The 18,507-nt window shown below is 58.6% G+C and overlaps 2 protein-coding genes across 5 annotated transcripts in view; both read left to right on the forward strand.

The window, feature by feature from the left end:
- RPTOR (regulatory associated protein of MTOR complex 1) overlaps window positions 1-9,903 on the forward strand; it is a 92,760-nt gene extending 82,857 nt beyond the window's left edge. For all 4 annotated transcript variants that reach the window (XM_065852099.2, XM_065852100.2, XM_065852101.2 and 1 more), the window contains 6 exons: window positions 1,363-1,469; window positions 2,808-2,935; window positions 3,073-3,159; window positions 5,524-5,640; window positions 6,144-6,273; window positions 7,583-9,903. In XM_065852099.2, coding sequence (XP_065708171.1) covers window positions 1,363-1,469; window positions 2,808-2,935; window positions 3,073-3,159; window positions 5,524-5,640; window positions 6,144-6,273; window positions 7,583-7,651 — 638 coding nt within the window. In that variant the 3' untranslated portion in view covers window positions 7,652-9,903. The remainder of the gene's footprint in view (window positions 1-1,362; window positions 1,470-2,807; window positions 2,936-3,072; window positions 3,160-5,523; window positions 5,641-6,143; window positions 6,274-7,582) is intronic.
- Window positions 9,904-10,363: 460 nt separating this feature from the next.
- On the forward strand, window positions 10,364-15,437 carry CHMP6 (charged multivesicular body protein 6). The gene is made up of 8 exons (XM_065852518.2): window positions 10,364-10,483; window positions 10,791-10,900; window positions 11,402-11,489; window positions 11,666-11,752; window positions 11,862-11,927; window positions 12,185-12,265; window positions 12,924-12,978; window positions 15,119-15,437. Exons 1-8 carry the CDS (start codon window positions 10,421-10,423, stop codon window positions 15,169-15,171), a joined length of 603 nt encoding a protein of 200 aa, XP_065708590.1. The 5' UTR covers window positions 10,364-10,420; the 3' UTR covers window positions 15,172-15,437.
- The last annotated feature ends 3,070 nt before the right edge of the window (window positions 15,438-18,507 follow it).

The following is an 18,507-nucleotide window of genomic DNA, read 5'->3' on the forward strand; positions in this document are numbered from 1 at the left end:
ACTTATGGCCCTTTGGTGACAAAGCGCATGTCAGGATAGGTTTAAATTTCCTGCTGGGACTAATTCCCTGCAGTAAATTGAGACAAAAGCACTTCTGTACCTTCTGGAAGAGCAAGTTGTGGAGCAGAAATGCCGGAGCGTGGCTGGGAGCAGAGCCCACAGCCCTGGGCACTGCAGACCCGTCCTGGACCGCACTGGGCAGGACGATGGAGCTGCCCACGGCACAGCCCGGCCCGGACAGGGGAACGGGCACGAGCAGCGCGGCTGCGTCCCTGGGGTAGCGCTTGCTTGTGTTTTGATGTGCGAATAATGGTCTCCCTGGAAAAGCCATGGATTTGGGCTTGGTCAGCCTTTGCAGCACAAAAGGCACAAGAGGATTTGCACGGAGCTCTCTGCTCTGAGCACGGCGCTGCAGCGCTGCGGGCGGCACACAGGTACGGAGGAGTCCCTGCTGATTAAATGTGCAAGAATTGTTCCTCGCAGCTTTCCCTGCTGAATCAGGGGTTTCACCGCCAGCGGTTTCCCGAGTCCCAGTGGCTGGTTTGTGCTGGCGCCGGTGTACTCAGGACCTTCAGCTTGGTGCCATCCTGACACTTGCTCTTCTCTGCAAGTCGCTGTGCGGCACCGTTGAGGAGTTCAGGCCATTGCCAGCGTGTCTGTAAGCAGGTGCTCGTGTCGAGTGTTTTGGGGATAGAGCATCCCTTCTAATTCTCTTCCAGCACGGATGGGATGTTTTTCTAAGCTTCACCTCGCAGTGTCTGTGCCCTCGAAGGTGCGGAGCAAAAGCTCTCCTAAATGTCCTTTAGCCAGTTCACTGCAGAACGTTCCTCTCCTTGTCCGTGCTCCTGCCAGGCTGTTGAATTCAGTGCCTTGCAGCGCTGACTTTGCTCGTCCGTGCTTAGAAACCTCTCCTTTAGCCACACGTTGCTGTTAGGATGAGGAGCCGCGGTAACCCAGAGGGTCTTGCTGTGTGAGTTGTCCCAGTGTCATCTACGTCAATCATCATTCAACCCGGTGTTCTCATAAAGGGGTGGATAACTCATTAAGCCTCCCCGGCAGCCCCTGGTAGCTCAGCAGAGTCCCTAGGGCTGCGGTCCCATCTGGAGCAGCGTCCGACCCCGGCTTTGCTGAGCACGTAACCCAGCCCACGGCTCAAAGACAGAGTTTGGACTCTAATCCAGGACCAGCTGATTTGATCCCATTTGGAGGACGTATGAACGTGTGTGTGTGTCATTTTAAATTTCCTCTAGTGACGATAATTTCTGTAGCACGGGGTCATGAAAGCCGCTGTTCTAATTAGTGCAGCTCTGCCTGTGCCGACGCGGAGATTGATTCACACGTCCTGCCTGTGTTTTATCTCAGGAGCAGGAATGGTGGTTGACTGGGAACAAGAAACCGGGCTCCTGATGACATCGGGAGACGTGAGGATAATCCGCATCTGGGACACGGATCGGGAAATGAAAGTGCAGGTAACGTCTGCGTGTTTGTCCCACTCGCCGCCTCCTCCTGGACCGTGTCCCGTGTTCCAGCGCCCAGCTCAGCCTCCCTGGCACAACCTGGGGCCGTTCCCTCTCGTCCTGTTGCCTGTTCCTTTCGGGAAGAGACCAGCCCCTCCGTGCTGCAGGTCTCCATGTCAGTTGTAATCAAATAAATGCTTCTCAGGATTACGAGGAGGAGCAGCTGGTCCGTGAGAGCGGAGTCACCGTGCTGGAGAAAGAGCAAGACTGGTTTTCGAAGCTTCTAGAAATTAATTACCCCTGAATGAACATTAATTGTGACACTTTGACCCTGCAATGCAGGATAATTAAGCCTATCTTAATCTTAATTACTTTCGCATATGATTTTTTCTATGTAAATCAGGGAACAGCAAAATCGAGGAGGTGAAAATCTTTTAAATGGTGATGATTAATGATTGCGCTGAAAGAATCTAAAAGCGTGTTGTTTATTCCTTAATTGCAAAGGTCGGTTGTGTTGAATTCAAGTGACGGGAGCTTCCCGACTCGGCGGCTCGGGAGCAGCGGGGTGCAGCTCAAACGCGGCTCCTCGTTGCTCCCCGACTCTTTCAGTGCTGCTTACTTTTTACCCGTTTTAATTGGAAATGTTTTTCTTCATAACGGGCATAGACATTTTCCAAGCAATTCTTTTCCTTATAGCAAGTGAAAAGGGGGAAAGTAGCGTTAGTGCCCATTTGCTTTTGTGTGTGGTTCTGTGTATGTCAGTGTGAGTTTCTACTTTCTGCGGGTTTATTTGTCTTGGATGACTGGTCTCCAAATGCAAACTGTCCCTCCTGCCACCCCAATGGCATTTACGACTTCTACACAGCGAAGGTGGTTTATGGAGGAGTAACTCCCTGGCCTTTTCTTTTAACTAATCAGATGTTCTTAGCAGAGAACAGTTTTAACTCCTCCTTCCCAAAGCAGACTTTGCCTCTGGTTGGGTCTGTAAAGCTGAATGGTCTGCAAAAGCTGGTTTTGCTGGAACTGCTCCTCCGGGCCGGGCTCTTTGGGTTGAACTGTGGGACTGGTGGCTCACACACGGTGACCACCCCAGGTTCCCACCCCGCGTTTCTGGTCACGTCCAGAGAGCCTGAAGCAAAACCTCCCCCCACTGCTGTGTCCATGAGCGGCAGAAACCTTGGGTGGGTTTGGAGTGGTTTACAGGTGGGGAGAGGAAGAACAGGAGGACACGGGGTCCGTCCGGTTTCGGACCGTGGCTGCGGTGACCTGGAGACACGTGCTGGTCCCAGCTGGGTTGCTGTGTGCTTTGTCCCCTGGTCCCAGCTGGGTTGCTGTGTGCTTTGTCCCCAGGACATCCCCACCGGCGCCGACAGCTGCGTCACCAGCCTGTCCTGCGACTCCCACCGCTCGTTGATCGTGGCGGGGCTGGGCGACGGCTCCATCCGCGTGTTCGACCGGAGGATGGCTCTGAGCGAATGGTAACTCCCCAGCCTGCTGCCACCTCCCCTTGCCACCACCTCCCCTTGCCACCACCTCCCCTTGCCACCACCTCCCCTTGCCACCACCTCCCCTTGCCACCTCCTGCCCTTCCAACCCTTCCTCTGTTGTTCCTCAGCCGGGTGATGACGTACCGGGAGCACACGGCCTGGGTGGTGAAAGCCTACCTGCAGAAACACCCCGAGGGCAACATCATGAGCGTCAGGTAACACACATTTTCCCCTTTGAGCTGGTGCCTCTTAAGCAGTCTGCTTTTCTGCCTAAATTCTGCCTCTGGTGCTCCAAACGCTAAGAGAGTGAAGCTCTTTAGCTTGCTGGTTGTTCAGTAATGAACCACCACACCAAGCTTGGTGGAGAGGAGCAGAACGAGCAGTGAAGCTTTGCTGGGAAGCCTGTTAGTGAGGCCTGAGAGTCGCAGGGAGGCGGATTTGCTGAAATCACCATCACGAGGCGTGCGAGGGAGGAATCGAGTGAAGCAGAAACCCGAGCTGGGGACAGTAAATCTCGTGGTTGTTCTTCATTGCCGGCGTCAACGCGGGGTCATTGCAGAGGGAGCGCGAGAGGGAAGGTTGGGGTTGCATCTGTTGGGCATATTGCTGTGCAGGATTGCTGTGCTGTCTGGCAATTTTCTGCACATAAATCCATTTCTGCTGCCTGGTAAATACGGTGGAGAGAGAGCAGCATATACTTATTTGGCCATTAAAGAACAGCAGAATATAATTTGTTGTCACAAAGCCGCTGTTTGCACACAAAGAGGCTCTTTTTCTTGATTACAAAATGAAAACAAAGCATCATTTTCTGAGATTCAGAACATTCCAGAGGCGGGGGTCGGCCAGCAAAAATGTATGAAGATTTTCAGAAAGGGGATTATGCGAGGCAGCTGCCAGGTTTGCCGAGCTCGCATATTAGAGTTTTTAATCTTCCCTTCGGTAATCTCGGTCGGCACCGGTCAGGCCTGGCGCTGGGTTCCCCTCTGCTCCGCTCCTGGGGCTTTCTCTGGGTCTGAAGAGCTGTCAGAAAGTGCTGAACTTGAAAGGACAGGTCTGGTCTCATCCCACAGGGCCTCGGTTTGTTGGGACAAGCTGCCTTGCTCCGTTTCTCCCAGTTCGCTCTCTCCTTCAGCTGACAGCGAGATCCAGGAGCAACAGACGCCAGGGCGTAGCGAGGCCTCGGTGTAACTGTGGCTTGAGAAGCCCCAGGCTTGTGCTGCTGTGCCCTCTGAAGCTCTGCAGGACTTGTCTCTGGACCAGGGCTGGTGATGCTGAGCCGGGCCCAGGGCTCCCTGCACCTTCTGAATGTCTGGTTTGGCAGCTTCGCTGCCGCTGGCTTGGTGTTGCCAGTTGTTGTTCACCTGGGATGTGTTTCCCATGTGGTCGCTCATCACAGAACGTCACTTCTATTTTAAGGCTCTTGCCTCATCTTCCAGTACGTTCAGAAGCAATTTTCAGTCTTATTAAGGTTCAAAGCTTTAAATGAATTTAGTGTATATTTGATCTCCCTCAAACAGTGTTTCCGTCTAGTTTTTAGGATCTAAATCAACATCAAATGTAATTTCTCTTGAATTTAATTATGTGACAGCTGGAGTTGCAACTTCTTATAATGATATAGTGATCCCGTATAGCAGCATTTTGATCACTATTAGGAATTCCAGAGGTAAAGAAAGCGAAGGCAACGTGCTGCTTAATGCTGTCGTTGTTCTTCGCTCTGTAGGCAGCTCACAGTTGTACGGCCATCAGTGACTGGGGAACAAACACCACTTCAGAGGCTGTGGTACCAAAGCCTTGCTTCTGCCACCAGTGGAGTAAGATCAGATTAGTTGCTGTTGGATTTACTTTCCATAGGAGACTTTTCTGTGTGTCTTTCTGTGCACCAGTCGCCCAGTCCCTTCCCAGGGGTTCGGAAGAGCAGATGCAGTGCAGCAGAACCCAGGGCCATGGGCAGCGCTGCCCCCTCCCCACATTCTGAGGGGCAGGATGCTGCTGCAGAGTCACTGGTGTTGGGAAGGGGCTCCACATCAATCGCAGCATCTCGCCACTGCCACTGTTGCTCCCCCCTCTCTTTGCCAATCAGTCGCTAACGGAGCTGACGGTGCCCTGCGCCTTAGCGGGCTCGTTACACCTGCTCCAGCGAGCGCTTTGTGCAGTGAGGGCTTGTGCATCCGTGTCCAGACGCTGGGCAGAATGGATGGGATCAGCAGACCCCATCTGGTTTGAGTTTTCTAATACAATTTCCTCCTGTGAAAAGGAGAAGGAATTTGGGTGTGACATGCAGCTGGGTGTATTGGGGATGACACGACAGCGAGGGCACTTAGCGATGAGCTGTGAGCGATACAGCAATAACGGCTCGGTCCTGAGGCGGTGCAGAGCGGTGTGCGCAGCAGGTGACGTTGTGTGGCTGCACCAGGTACAAGGGACATTGGTGGGGACCCGGCCGCGCTGGCAGAGGCGGCCAGGGCGCGTCTCCTGTCCCCACTGTCCAAAGCGCTCAGCTCACAGGCGCACGGCCCCGTTCCGCGGGCTGCGGGCTCTGCTCTGGTGCCGCTGACGCTCTGGAACTCGTGTGTTGGCAGTGTCAACGGAGACGTGCGGTTCTTCGACCCCCGGATGCCCGAGTCCATGAAGGTCCTGCAGATCGTCAAAGGGCTGACGGCCCTTGACATTCACCCGCAAGCCAACCTCTTTGCTTGGTGAGTTCTGGTTCCACCTCCCGCGTCCCTGAGCGGACAGAGCGGACAGTTTGTCTGTGCAGACACCGTTCCTGGGGTTTTGCTGGTTTTGTTTAAACCTCACCACACACAGTGCAGCTTCTCTCCTACATTTGCAGCTCAGGTGTTTTCTCCCTTGCACGCATTAGTGCAACACCAGTGACCGGGAGTGGTGCTGTACGGTCGTACACTCCTGCCTCACATCCCTGTTCCAAGTTAACACGTATTTGGGGCTCTGAGCCCCGTATCCCGGGGGTTACAGGGATCTGCTCTCGGTGCGTGTGCCCCGGCTGGTGGTTCCTGTCTCACCCTGCAGGGTGACGGGGAGGGTGGTCCCAGCCCTGCTGGTCTGCGCCCAGGGCATCGGTCATTCCTGTGCTCTGATGGGCAGCTCCATCGCCACGGTTCAACGGAGGGCTGCAGGCAGCGATACTGTTGTCACCACGGCATTCCAGTGACACCGTGTTCTCTTGATTCCCCTCCAGTGGCTCGATGAATCAGTTCACTGCCATCTACAATGGGAACGGGGAGCTGATCAACAATATCAAATACTACGATGGTTTCATGGGACAGAGAGTTGGAGCCATCAGCTGCCTGGCTTTCCATCCTCACTGGGTCTGTATTCTCTCTTTTGGGATTTTGCGGTTTGTGTTTCTTAGTCAACGTTGTGTTGGAAGCGGGAAAGGTGCAGAGGGAGGTGCGGCCCCAGTCCCGGCTCCTGAGGATGCTCGAGGTGCCTCTTCCTCGCGGCTGCCACCAGAGCCACTGGGTGGCAACGTGCAGGTGGCCAGCGGCCCAGCCCTTTGTGCTGCCGGATCAGGCTGAAACCCCCTTCCCGTGTATGCCCAGCGCTCCGAGCGCAGCTCCGCGGCTCTGGGGCGAATTCAGCTGGAGCTGGAGTCTCTCACCTCCTGCACGCCACACTGTGTGCTTGTTTATCCCGTCCTCTCCTTTGGGTGTCAGGCTCACCTCCTGGCTCCGGGGCGGCTTTTTCACCGCCTTATGTAAGACCTAACGCGGCAGAGAAACTGCACGTCAGAAGAATGAGAGAACTGCCAAAGTTAGAGGCATAAGCTGATAAAGCCCAGGGTGAATCAGAGTGAAAAGGAAATTTCAGAGTATGTCACAGCTGAGGTGACTCTGCAGTGGTCGTTAGAGAGAGAATCTGGTTGCTACTTAATTAGGACATAAGTCCATAATGCAGATGGGCACCTGTGCTCACCCAGAGATGAGAATAAATGAAGGAGATTGAAAGCCCAAGAACACAACGTGAATGGAGAGGAAAACCGGGAGGAGGTTGAAGAAGGCGTTAGACAGCGAGTTATTTTAGAAGCCTGCAGATCAGAACACATTTGATATGTGATGGGCAGGGCCGGGCGGCCGGAGGAGCCACGCTGGGTGCAGCGGGAGGGGGCCGCGTGTCCCCGGGGGCACCGGGGCGCTCAGCACCCCCGCGGCCTCCAGACGCCGCTGTGCAAACACCCGATTGGGCTGCCCTGCAGTTCGGGGTGCAGGACGAAGCGGCTGATCTGTGGGAAGGTTTTGCTCTTTAAACAAGCGAACCAGCCCTGGCCAGTGCGGGTCTCTGTGCAGGGATCGCTCCTGGGCCTCTCAGCAGAGGAAACGCTCCTTTTCAGCCCAGGCAACTGCTCCCAGCTACCAGATTTGCAGCCATTTAGAAAAATTATGTTAGTGGTTGGCAAGTAACAGTCATCATAATTTTTCCCTGTGGCTGGAATGGGCACATAACTCGCTGGGCTGGCAGAGCTGTCGTCAGAGCCGCGCTGGCAGAGGCACTTAAGAGCTCTGAAGCATCTGGGCGTTCTGCTGGGGACGGGGACGGGGACGGGGACGGTTCCCGTTCCCCGCCGCCCGCGCTCGCCCGCCTGACGTGTGCGGTTGTCCCCGTGTGCTCTTTCCGCAGCCTCACCTGGCCGTGGGCAGCAACGACTACTACATCTCGGTGTACTCGGTGGAGAAACGGGTCAGATAGCGGCCGGAGCGGCGCCGGAGCGAGCCCAGCGGCAGGGCCGTGTCTCACCCACGTGTACATAGTGAAATTATCGACTTGAATGTTTAGCGTTGGCTGCTGCTGCAAACCATAACTTGAACGTTTTTTTCTGACTCAGCTACTGATGATGTTGACGAGGGGAAGAGAGACAATCTCCTTTTTTCTTTTTTTTCTTTTTTTTTTAAATTCCAGCTGTATCCTCTGAAAGCTACAGAAAAGGAACGTTTTATTTTTGTTTCCAATGGTTGGCTTCTCTGTTAGAAACACGGCTCCTGAGCCTGGAAGGACTGGATGAGGCGATCCCCTTGAGAAGGGTGTTCTGGTTTAGTCTTGGTTCCCTTGTTTTGCCGGAGCGGAGGTGGCTGTGGGACTGGAGTCAGGACTCACCTGCAGCTCCGAGCGCTCGGCCGGACGCAGGACCCTCCCGCTGCTGCCGCCCTGTGCCCGCGGCGATGCCCGCGAGCTGTCCCGCCGCACAGCCGCCCTGCTCCTGGCAGGAAGCGTCTCCTCCGCCTGAGCCTGGTCCCCCCGCAGTGTCCTCTCCAGCGGAACCGCGGCAGGAGGCGGCGCGGTGGCGAGGGAGCAGGAATCCCGAGGAAGGGCCTTGAGGAGGCGATGGGAGCAGGGCCGGATGCCACCCGACCGCAAGGCTGCACGTGGAGGAAGAGGAGGGAGGAGAACGGACAGCTCTGACGTCCCAGCGCCTGGAGCAAGTCACCCGCGTAACCACTGTCCCCCCAAGCGCACGTGCGGTGAGGACGTCGGGGGTGTCTCAGTCACTGTTGCTGCTGTGGTCACCGTCCCTCTGCCCCTGGGGAGCTCACAGACACGCGGGCAGCGCTGAGCTCGGGGTCGGCACGGGCCGTCGCGCTGTGTGGGCTGACGCTCAGCACGGGCTGTGGCGCTGTGTGGGCTGACGCTCAGCAGGGTGACGGTCGGCAGGATTTGCACACTCGCTGCGCTGTGCGTGCAGCTGCACACGGTGTGGCCGTGGCCCTGGCTCGTCTGTCTGTCCCTGCACAACTGGGCATGGAACCACATGTGGTCTGAGCACAAGAGAATCACTGAACAGGGGAAGGTGGCAGGTCCTCCTGCCTGGAGCAGAGCAGCTCTGTCCCAGCTCCCGGGGGAAGCCTGCTCCACCTTCCACCCTGAATGATTAATGTTTCTGTCCCTGGAAATCCGTGATGGCTCTGGAGAGGTGTGGGGACGGGGCTGGCGAAGCCACAGGACACGTTCCCTTCAAGCGGTGGCCGCGGTTTAACTAAGAACAGAACTTGCACTCTGCAAAAATCACTGTGGCGACGAAGCCTGAGCTGCTGAGTCCGGGAGTCGCCGGTTTTCCTCCCAGCCGGTGTCGGGGGTCTGCAGGCGCCCAGCAAACCCTGCGGAGCGCGGCCGGCCCGGCACCGCGCCTTGGACACCGCATTGTCCTGTTTCCTGATGTGTTGAGGCGGCTGGGCCACGCCGGGGGTGCGGGGGTGGCCTGGTGGCCGTCCCAGGCTGCAGGGACACCCAATGCCGTGTGCCCCCGCCCGTCCGCACAGCAGTGCCGGTGAGGGACCTGGCACCGCGGCCATGGAGCAGCTGCCAGCGCCGGGCGCCGTGTCCTCACCCTGAGCACCGTCACCATCCCCCGCCGCCGGGAGGCCGAGGGCCACTAAACTGGACGATGAATCAAAGGCTTTAAACTTAAGAAAAACTACCTACAAATCCACTTTGGAGCTGCCAAAAGTTGAATGATGGTGTAACAGAGCTGTGCCTCTTCCCACCGCTCCCGGGCCGCGCGGGTGCCGGTGCCAGCGGTTCGTGTCCACTCCGCCCGGCGGCGCGGAGCCGAGGTTGGGATCTGTATGTAACCGATTAACATACACAGCTTAAAAAACCACAACACAGACAATAGATTTTTAACTTCTATCAGTGTATTGATGTAAAGAACAGGGAGTGCCTGGCGCGGGGGCAGCTGCTGCCAGGAGGGGGTTTTTAACTAACTCGACCTGTTGAGCTTTCCTGTGAGCGTGTGCGGGCCGGGTTTCCACAGGTCTGGGGCAGAGATTCAATCATGGAGTTTAACCGAGGATCTGGAGAGCGTCCTACCTAAAAGTTCACTTATCTCTATTTATTTTACAAAAATAAAATTTAAAAAAATATATTAAAAAATCCACAGGATTGTAATGTGAGAGTAAAACAATTACAAACAAATAAATGGTTAATAAAAAATAAATGCAGAAACACTTCCCGCTGCGAGGTTCGTTTGCTGGGGCGGACGTGGGGAGGGGGCACCAGGGCACATCTCAGGGGAACGAGCCCTGTGATTTGGGGCATTTCCCCACGGACCAGCAGCTGGTGTCACCGGGACCCCTGGGCAGGGGACGCTGGCACAGGCTGCGGTCACTGGGGCTGAGCAGAGACCTGGGGGACATGGGGCCGGGTCCCTGCAGGGGCTGGGAGTCTCTGTTCTTCACCACCCGCAACCGTAGAGCACCCCAGCCCCTACAGCGCCCCATCCTCACCCCTATGGTCCCCATCCCCTATATCCCCCCATCCCTATGGTCCCCATCCTCTAGATCACCCGTTCTCCGCCTGGTCCCACAGCGCCCCCCAGTGGTTCCCGCTCGCCGCTGCGACGCGCTCGCCTTCGCGTTCTGCGGGGCCGGGCCCTGCGCGGCTGCCGTCGCGGGGGGCGTGGCCGGGGCGCGGCCGGGGCGTGGCGGCCGCGCCGCCCGGGGCAGGAGCGGCGGCGGCGGGGCCATGGGGAACCTGTTCGGGCGGAAGCGGCGGAGCCGCGTCACGGAGCAGGACAAGGCGGTGCTGGTGAGCGCGGCGGGGGAGCCCCGGGACGGGGCCGCGGGGGAGGCCGGGCCCAGCTCGGTCAGCGCCGGCGCGTTTCCCCGGGGCCGCTGTCCCCGCCCGCCCCGGCTCCGGGGAGAGGCCGAGGCGATCGTGCGTCTGTAGCGGCGGCTGCGGCCCCGGTGTTGGTGCCGCCGGTGACACGGGGGGGAGCGCGGGGCTGGGAACGGGAACGGGCCGGCGCTGCCCGGGCCGGCTGGTGACAGCTGTCCGTCCGTCTGTCCGTCGGTCTGTCTCTGTCCGTCCGTCCGTCCGTCCGTCTCTCCACCAGCAACTGAAGCAGCAGCGGGACAAGCTCCGGCAGTACCAGAAGCGGATCAGCCTGAACCTGGAGCGGGAGCGAGCGCTGGCCCGGGAGCTGCTGCGGGACGGGAAGAGAGAGTGAGCGGGGGCGAGGTCCGGGTCCCGGGCAGGGGCGGTGCGGGCTGGGGGGGTGGCTGGGAGATGGCCCCGGGTTCTCGTGTCAAGTTTGATACCTGAAGCCCAGAGAGCCGTTCAAGGCCGGTGTTAAATCAGAGCCTTGAAAAGCGGTCTTTTCTGCCCCACGTTTGTTGGTGGCACCTGTGGGTGCCAGGGCCTCGTTTTGTGTGGGTATCATCAGCCTTTCGTGGGTGGGCTTTGTTTGGCACCTCCACAGCACAACCGGCCCAGCAGACTCCTAACCCGCACAGATAAGCTGCGTTTTCAGGTACGAGATGGCAGACGTGTGACTCATTTGTTCATCCTTATTCTCCACAGCAGCAGATCAGAGATGTCACTTAGTTCGCACGTGGGTTTTTTATCTTTTCGAAAAAGCACCAAACAAATGTGGCTTTGATGTGATTTTTTTAGGCTTTTTTTGCTTCTCCCTGTGCTGAGTTTCGCTCCTCCTGTTTCCCCCAGGAAAGCCATGCTCCTGCTGAAGAAGAAGCGTTACCAAGAGCAACTTCTGGATAAAACGGAAAACCAAATCAGCAACTTGGAGCGGATGGTGAGTGAGAAGCGGCTGCGGTGCGCTCAGGGCAAGTTGGGTCCAGGGCTTCCCGCTGGTGACCGGAACCTCCCGATGTCCCCGTGCAGTTTCTCTGGGGTTCTGCACAGTCCGTATCCAGCACACAATGGGAATATTGCACCCCGTGATGTTTCCCGTTTTCCTTTCTGTTTCAGGTTCAGGACATTGAGTTCACCCAGATTGAGATGAAAGTCATCGAGGGGCTGAAAATAGGCAACGAATGTCTGAACAAAATGCACCAGGTGCGTGTGGCCGGGGCAGCTGAGCCCGGGCCAGCGCGGAGCCCTGGCTGTTGGCAGCAGCCTCCCCACAGGCCTCGCTCATGGGTGGATTTTTGGCTCTTTTCTTCAGGTTATGTCAATAGAAGAAGTAGAAAGAATAATAGGTGAGACCCAGGATGCCGTGGAGTACCAGAGGGTACGTATGTGTGCGCGAGCGGCTGTGAGACACAGCCCGTCGTACGCGCTGGCGTGTGCGCTGTTCCCAGACTCAGCTCAGAGGCAGACTGGGAGTTAAACCCCAGTTTCCCACAGCCAGGTTGGCTTTGCTGCTGTTCCGAGTCCCCTTCAGCCCGGCTCTGCGGAGCTGCCCCTTGCGCGTGTGCCGCGTACGAGTCACGGAGCTGCTCCTGCCGCACTGTTGTTGACTGCAGAATGTCTTTCCTCTCTTTCCAGCAAATAGATGAGTTACTGGCCGGCAGCCTGACTGAGGAAGATGAAGATGCCATTCTAGAAGAATTAAACACTATTACTCAGGTAGGACTAGCGTGATTTTCTTGTGATTACTTTTTATCCACAGTTGGAGAAAGCCGTTTGTAATAGGGGAGAAAGAACCTTTTCCTTCCCTCTCAAGAGCTTCTCGTATTCTGCCAGAGAGCTCAGTTACACCTATTGGTGCCTAATTATTGTGTCACCAAAGATGAAGCTAATTGCTCCGCACCAGGGTCATTTGGAATGGGATGCTGCTAGGGGTTGTACTTTGTTTGCTGTCTGCTGCACTCAGCTGCTCTCTGTCCTTACTGGGTGTCTGTTCCACGTCACTGATGAAGATCCGGAAGGTCCTGGGCCATGCTCAGGTGTCACAAGTCGTTGTCTGTCACTGTCCCCCCATCTCCGTGGTCCCTGTGCTGTTCTGAGCCCTGGGTGGGCTCTGCTGTGGCAAATGAGCAGCCAGAGCGGACTGAGGTGGAGGATCTGATGCGAGGAGACTCATAGCTAATGCAGGGTCCTGTGCGTCTCACCGAGTCCTCTCACAAGCCCGTGCTCCCTTGCTGGGCAGTTCTGAAGCCCATAACCCTCGTGAATTGCTTCTCTGTTCCCAGACAGTCTGTGCACAAAACCGTGGCGCAGGGCTCTGTGACCCCCGCCTGGTGCGTGGGGTGTGTGTCACGTGTTGTCCTCAATGTTCTTGCAGGAACAGATGGAGCTTCCAGAAGTTCCTTCAGAGCCTCTCCCGGAGAAGACCCCAGGTACGTTTGCTCTGTGCACTCTCATGCCTCTCAGTTCCACAGCACCCTGTTGTGCCATCCCAGCAAATGTGAAGGACCAGAAACGTTCTGGTTTACAGCCCCGCTGATCTGGGCTGTGGGACCCTTCCCCGCATGGCTCTGGCAAACCTGACCCTTCACCGCACCGTGAGCCGCGGCTCCGGCCTCTGCTCAGAGCATCTGGTGGTTGCTGGTGAGGAGTCCCCTTGTGTCACATCTGCTGTTCATGTCACACTCTGCATGCACTGGGAGACCCCAGCTACCTTGAGACCCCCGTGCAGGGCCCGCGGTGAAGCTCCACGAGGAGCTCGGTCCTTGGCTCTGCACTTCACCCAGACGGGACTTGCTGCTGGCACTTGAGCAGTCCCTCCGTGCCATCCCAACCTGCCGTTGTGACCACGGATATCGGTGCTCGTGCTGCACAAAACCGGGTTTAGCTGCGGTTTGTGACAACTTGTAGCTCTTGTGACCTCGCGTCAGGTAACAACAGCAACTCTGAACCAGCTGGAGGAGGATCGCTGGGTTCCACGTCCCAGGGCTGTCAGAGTGGGAGCTGCGCACAACCGGTGCCACGCGTGGGTTTGCTCCTGGGCGACCCACAGCCTGAGCTGCGGGTTTGTGCAGCTGGGCATGGACTGGGGAGCAGTGACCCGACATCTGTGCTGAAGAGCTGCAGGTGGAACCTGCGCTCGGAGACAGAGCGCGAGGTGGAGCTGGACCCAGGCGGGTGCCAGAGCACACACTGGGCAGGGTCTGTCTGCTGGGGAGCGGGACGCTGAGGCTGGACCGTGCTGCTTGTGCAAAGCAGGAGCTGTAAGAGCAGCTCCCTCTGTGCGGAATCTGCCCAGCAGAAATCTGGGCTGTGGGGGCCAGGTTTCAGTTTAGCACTTGTTTACTTGTAAGCTGGGATCGAATGTCAGCCCTGTGCCTGGGCAGCAGGATGGCCGGAGGAGCTGAGGAGCTGCCCCAGTGCGGCGGAGCCAGGATGGCCGGAGGAGCTGAGGAGCTGCCCCGCTGCAGTAGAGCCAGGATGGCCGGAGGAGCTGAGGAGCTGCCCCAGTGCGGCAGAGCCAGGATGGCCGGAGGAGCTGAGGAGCTGCCCCAGTGCGGCAGAGCCAGGATGGCCGGAGGAGCTGAGGAGCTGCCCCAGTGCGGCAGAGCCAGGATGGCCTGAGGAGCTGAGGAGCTACCCCAGTGCGGCAGAGCCAGGATGGCCTGAGGAGCTGCCCCAGTGCGGCGGAGCCAGGATGGCCTGAGGAGCTGAGGAGCTGCCCCGCTGCAGTAGAGCCAGGATGGCCGGAGGAGCTGAGGAGCTGCCCCAGTGCGGCAGAGCCAGGATGGCCTGAGGAGCTGAGGAGCTGCCCCAGTGCGGCAGAGCCAGGATGGCCAGAGGAGCTGAGGAGCTGCCCCAGTGCGGCAGAGCCAGGATGGCCAGAGGAGCTGCCCCAGTGCGGCAGAGCCAGGATGGCCTGAGGAGCTGAGGAGCTGCCCCAGTGCGGCAGAGCCAGGATGGCCGGAGGAGCTGAGGAGCTGCCCCAGTGCGGCAGAGCCAGGATGGCCGGAGGAGCTGAGGAGCTGCCCCAGTGCGGCAGAGCCAGGATGGCCAGAGGAGCTGAGGAGCTGCCCCAGTGCAGCAGAGCCAGGATGGCCGGAGGAGCTGCCCCGAGGTGGCAGAGCCAGGATGGCCTGAGGAGCTGCCCCAGTGCGGCAGAGCCAGGATGGCCAGAGGAGCTGCCCCAGTGTGGCAGAGCCAGGATGGCCAGAGGAGCTGAGGAGCTGCCCCAGTGCGGCAGAGCCTCGTCTGGACCCGTGTCTGGGGGTGAAGGGCTGAGGGAGAAGCTGCTCTGCCCAGGCCGCTGTCCCTGGGCGGGCAGCAGCTAAAGCTGTGTCGGGTGCGTTCTGAAACTGGGGTAATTCTTCAAGTGCTGTGAAAAAGAGGGACACGCTGCGTATGTGGAATTATTTATAATGAACTTTCATTGGTTCAGTAACTTTCCAGGTGTGGTGGAAGCATTTGTTCCTCTGCACAGAAGTGGATTATGAGTCCCAGTTCTTCCACAGGAGATGACTGGGGATGATCTGTGTTCTCTGTTTCTGTAACACGTTTCTTTTCCTTCCACAGAAGCGTCGCCCGTCAAGAACAGGCCAAAGCCAGAACTGGTGGCAGCGTCTTAACTCCCGCTGCTGGGGACTCCCCCGCGCTCTCACCAGGACCGTTTGCCGCCCCGGCGTGTGCCGGGAGCAGGCGACGCCTCGGCAGCGCCCCAGCTGTGCTGGGCGGATCGGAGCCGGTTCCCTGCGCGGCGCGGGGAGCCTCAGCTGATTATTGCTCTTGTATCAAGATTATTTTCTAGTGCTTTCTTTTTTGTAACTTAAATTCTGAACTCACTCAGCAGCGCTGTCTCGGGGTTAAACAACAGCTCTCAGACTTCCAAAACAAATGCTTTCTTTAGGTTTCATTTTGGTGGTGAATCTGCCTTTGCTCTGGCTGAATCCCCAGGTGTCTTGTCCTCAGAACCGTTGCACGGGTGAAATGACCATCCCAGGCTTTGGGCTGGGTGAAAATGTGCTGCTGGCCCCAGGAGCCCTGCAGATCACCCCGGAGCCTGTGCTCAGTCCCTTTGCTTGTCCTCTGCTTGTTGTGGTAGTGGAAGCGCAGCCGGTGTCTCTCGTCCCTGTGTCGGTGGGACGGGCCGTGTCCGAGGCCGCGAAGGGCGGAGTGCGGGCGGCCCAGCTGCCGCGGGATGGAAACGGTTCCGTCAGCGCCTGCAGACCCAGCTCACGCTGTTTGTTGTGTTTGAGCGGGGCTCCGGGCGACGCTGGGCTCTGCGTCTGCAGACCAGGAGAAGCCCGACCCCTGTGCGCGGTGCAGAGCGGGACTCGCCGGGCGTGAGTTGGGGCGATCGGGGCGATTCCCATTCAGATCCTGCTCTGCCCGCTCGCCCCTGGTAACGCTGAGGGAGACCTGGGGCACCAGGGATCGGATGAGCCTCTGGAATTACAGCGGGGAGTCTCCACGTGCGTTCTGAGCCACCCCGTGCCGGCTCCGCACCGTCCCCAGCGCTCGGATGGGCTGAGGTGGGTTCTGCTCCCCACTGCCGCCCTGCCGGGCGTCTCCTCGAGGGCTGCGGACAGGGAAGGTTGGGCTGGGCTGAACGTGAGCCTGGTTCTGTACCAGAGGAGAGGCGTGAAGCCTCTCACAGCCACACTCACAAGCCCCTGCTCAGCCCCTGGGGGGCGGTGAGGCCGGTTCCTGTGCTGCGCTGCGGAGCATGGGTGCTGAGCTCTTTGGAAAGCTGCCTGACCGGCCAGGTGGTGGGCAGATTTCGCTGTTCTTGGAAGCAAGCTCGCTTGCCAGCTTGCAGATGCTCTTCAGGACACTGCAGATCTTTATTTATTACGTTCTTGAAGCTGCAACCCTTGAGCCCTGTTTCTGCAACAGCAGAAGGACCCAGAGGGACCTTGGAGATCTCTGGTGGCTTTAGGCCTGTGGGGTTGTGTGATCTGGTGCTGGACAGTACCAGTAACCCCAGAGCCTCAGCTGCTGTCCGGTGAAGGGTCAGCAGCAGCTCCGAGTTTAAGTCAGGCTTTCCGTGCCATGTCCCTTTGTGATGCTCCAAAACCTGCCTGGGTGTCCTGGTCCTCCCGCAGGGGCTGGGGCTGAGCCCTGCGCTGCTCTGCGGCTGCGCTGCTTCCACTGCGCTCTCCCTTTGTTAATGTTAAGCCGGGTCCCACAGGAGTTGGACCCGTGTTTACTAACCAGTGCAACTTTAGCAGACAAGTAACTTTCTCTGGAGGGGGTGGCGTGGGTTTAAGGTGCCCCTTGTGCCGATGCTGAATGCACTGGTGACTTTGGCAGCGTTCGGAGCAGCCGAACCCTCACCCGGCGTTCCCAGCCCCAGGCCCTGGCTGACCCCGTTCCCCAGCCCGGGACGCAGGTTCTGCAGACGAGGTTCTGCTCCACGGGGTTCCCGTCCCGCTGTCCTGCAACGCGCCCGCGTTCCACCAGAGAGAGCCTTGGCCGCTCCGCTGCGCGCCGTGCGGCGCTGCTCCCCGCGGGCTCCGAGCCCGCTGCCTCCCTCTCGTGTTCTCGTACGTGGGACTCGCGGGAGCGAGCGCTGGGCTCTCCCGGGGAGGCCTCGCCGGGACCTTTCCTGGGAGCACTTTGTGCAAAAACCCCGATCGAGGGGCGAGGAGGCAGCGCCCGGTGCCTGCGCTCCGGGTTCCCTTCTTGTGAACGGACAGCGGGAGGGACCCGAGCGAACCCCCGGGCCGGCGGGGGCCCCAGCGCCCCGGTTCTCGGTGCTTCTCGGGGGGGGTTGGTGCCGCAGGGGTTAACGCGGCTCCCTGCGTTTGTTCACGCAGCAAAGAGGCCGTTTACTGAACCAACAGGAAAGTTTGGAGCAGATTGCCAGCAGCTTCCTCTCCTGCACCAAACAGATTGTGCTGCGTCTCCTGGAGAGGAAGAGCCCGGCGCGGTGTGTGACCTCGCTGTGTGCTGGAACAATGAGCCACTTCCAAGGGTTCCACCAATTCCCCTTCCAGCCCCGTGTTTTCACAGTAGGTGTTTCGGATGGATGAACAGGAGCTGCTTTCCTCCTCCCTCCCCTTCTCACCCCCCGCTCCTGGGAGACCTGTGGGCAGGAAACTTCAGAGCAGGCTCTGTGTGCAGTAAAACCCAATCCTGTTTGCCTGGGCAGCCTGGGAAGGTTTGTCTGGAACCCCCAAAGCGGAGCCTGGCGCAGCGCGGTGGCCCGTGAGGGGGGCTGGGGGGTAGTTAAGAGATTTTTCTACTCCCATCGTGCTGGGGGTGTCCAAGCAGCCGATGGAGCCCCCCATGTGTGAGCATCGCCCGTCTCAGCCGGGTCTTGGTGCAGGACAAAGCAGGGGTGGCTGAGCCATCCCCGTTACTTTGGCTTTGGGTCTGCTGTGCCATGGAGCAGGGGATGCCCGCGGGTCTCTCAGCCGCCCCGTCCCGGGGTTCCCGTGTCCCCGGGACAGCAGCTGCGCCGTGTTCAGCCGTGTTTAATTACCGCTCCCTCGTAGCCGCCCAGCGGGTGGGAGCTGGCACCCCGCAGTGTGGCAGAGCAGAGCGCTTCCAGCTGTGTTTTACTTGGCCAGATGTTCAGTTAAATAGAGGAGTGTCCTCCCTTGAAGAAAGTCGTTGAGGCAACATTTCTTGTTGCTAATTAAACCCTGGAGAATATGAGCAACCTCATGCTGTTGCTCAGCCACCCCCACGCAGTGCTGGAGCCTCTGGTGCCCCCAGCCCTGGCACCGGAGGGGCTCCGGCCACCGGACAGACACCGCGGCAAAGCCCCTGTCACAGACACGTGTGGCGGCGACAGCGAATCTCAGTCCCTTCACGTTCGCAGGAGCAGGTGATTTGTCGCTCCTCCCGCTGGTATTTTCGCAGCCGGCTCCAGCCGCCGTGGCGTTTGACGTGACCGGTGTGGCGATGCCGGATCGCTGCCCGCGGGGGACGGAGCAGCTCTGCAGGGACACGGCGCC

Source organism: Patagioenas fasciata, chromosome 18, assembly GCF_037038585.1.
Source record: "Patagioenas fasciata isolate bPatFas1 chromosome 18, bPatFas1.hap1, whole genome shotgun sequence".
Taxonomy (NCBI): Eukaryota; Metazoa; Chordata; class Aves; order Columbiformes; family Columbidae; genus Patagioenas; species Patagioenas fasciata.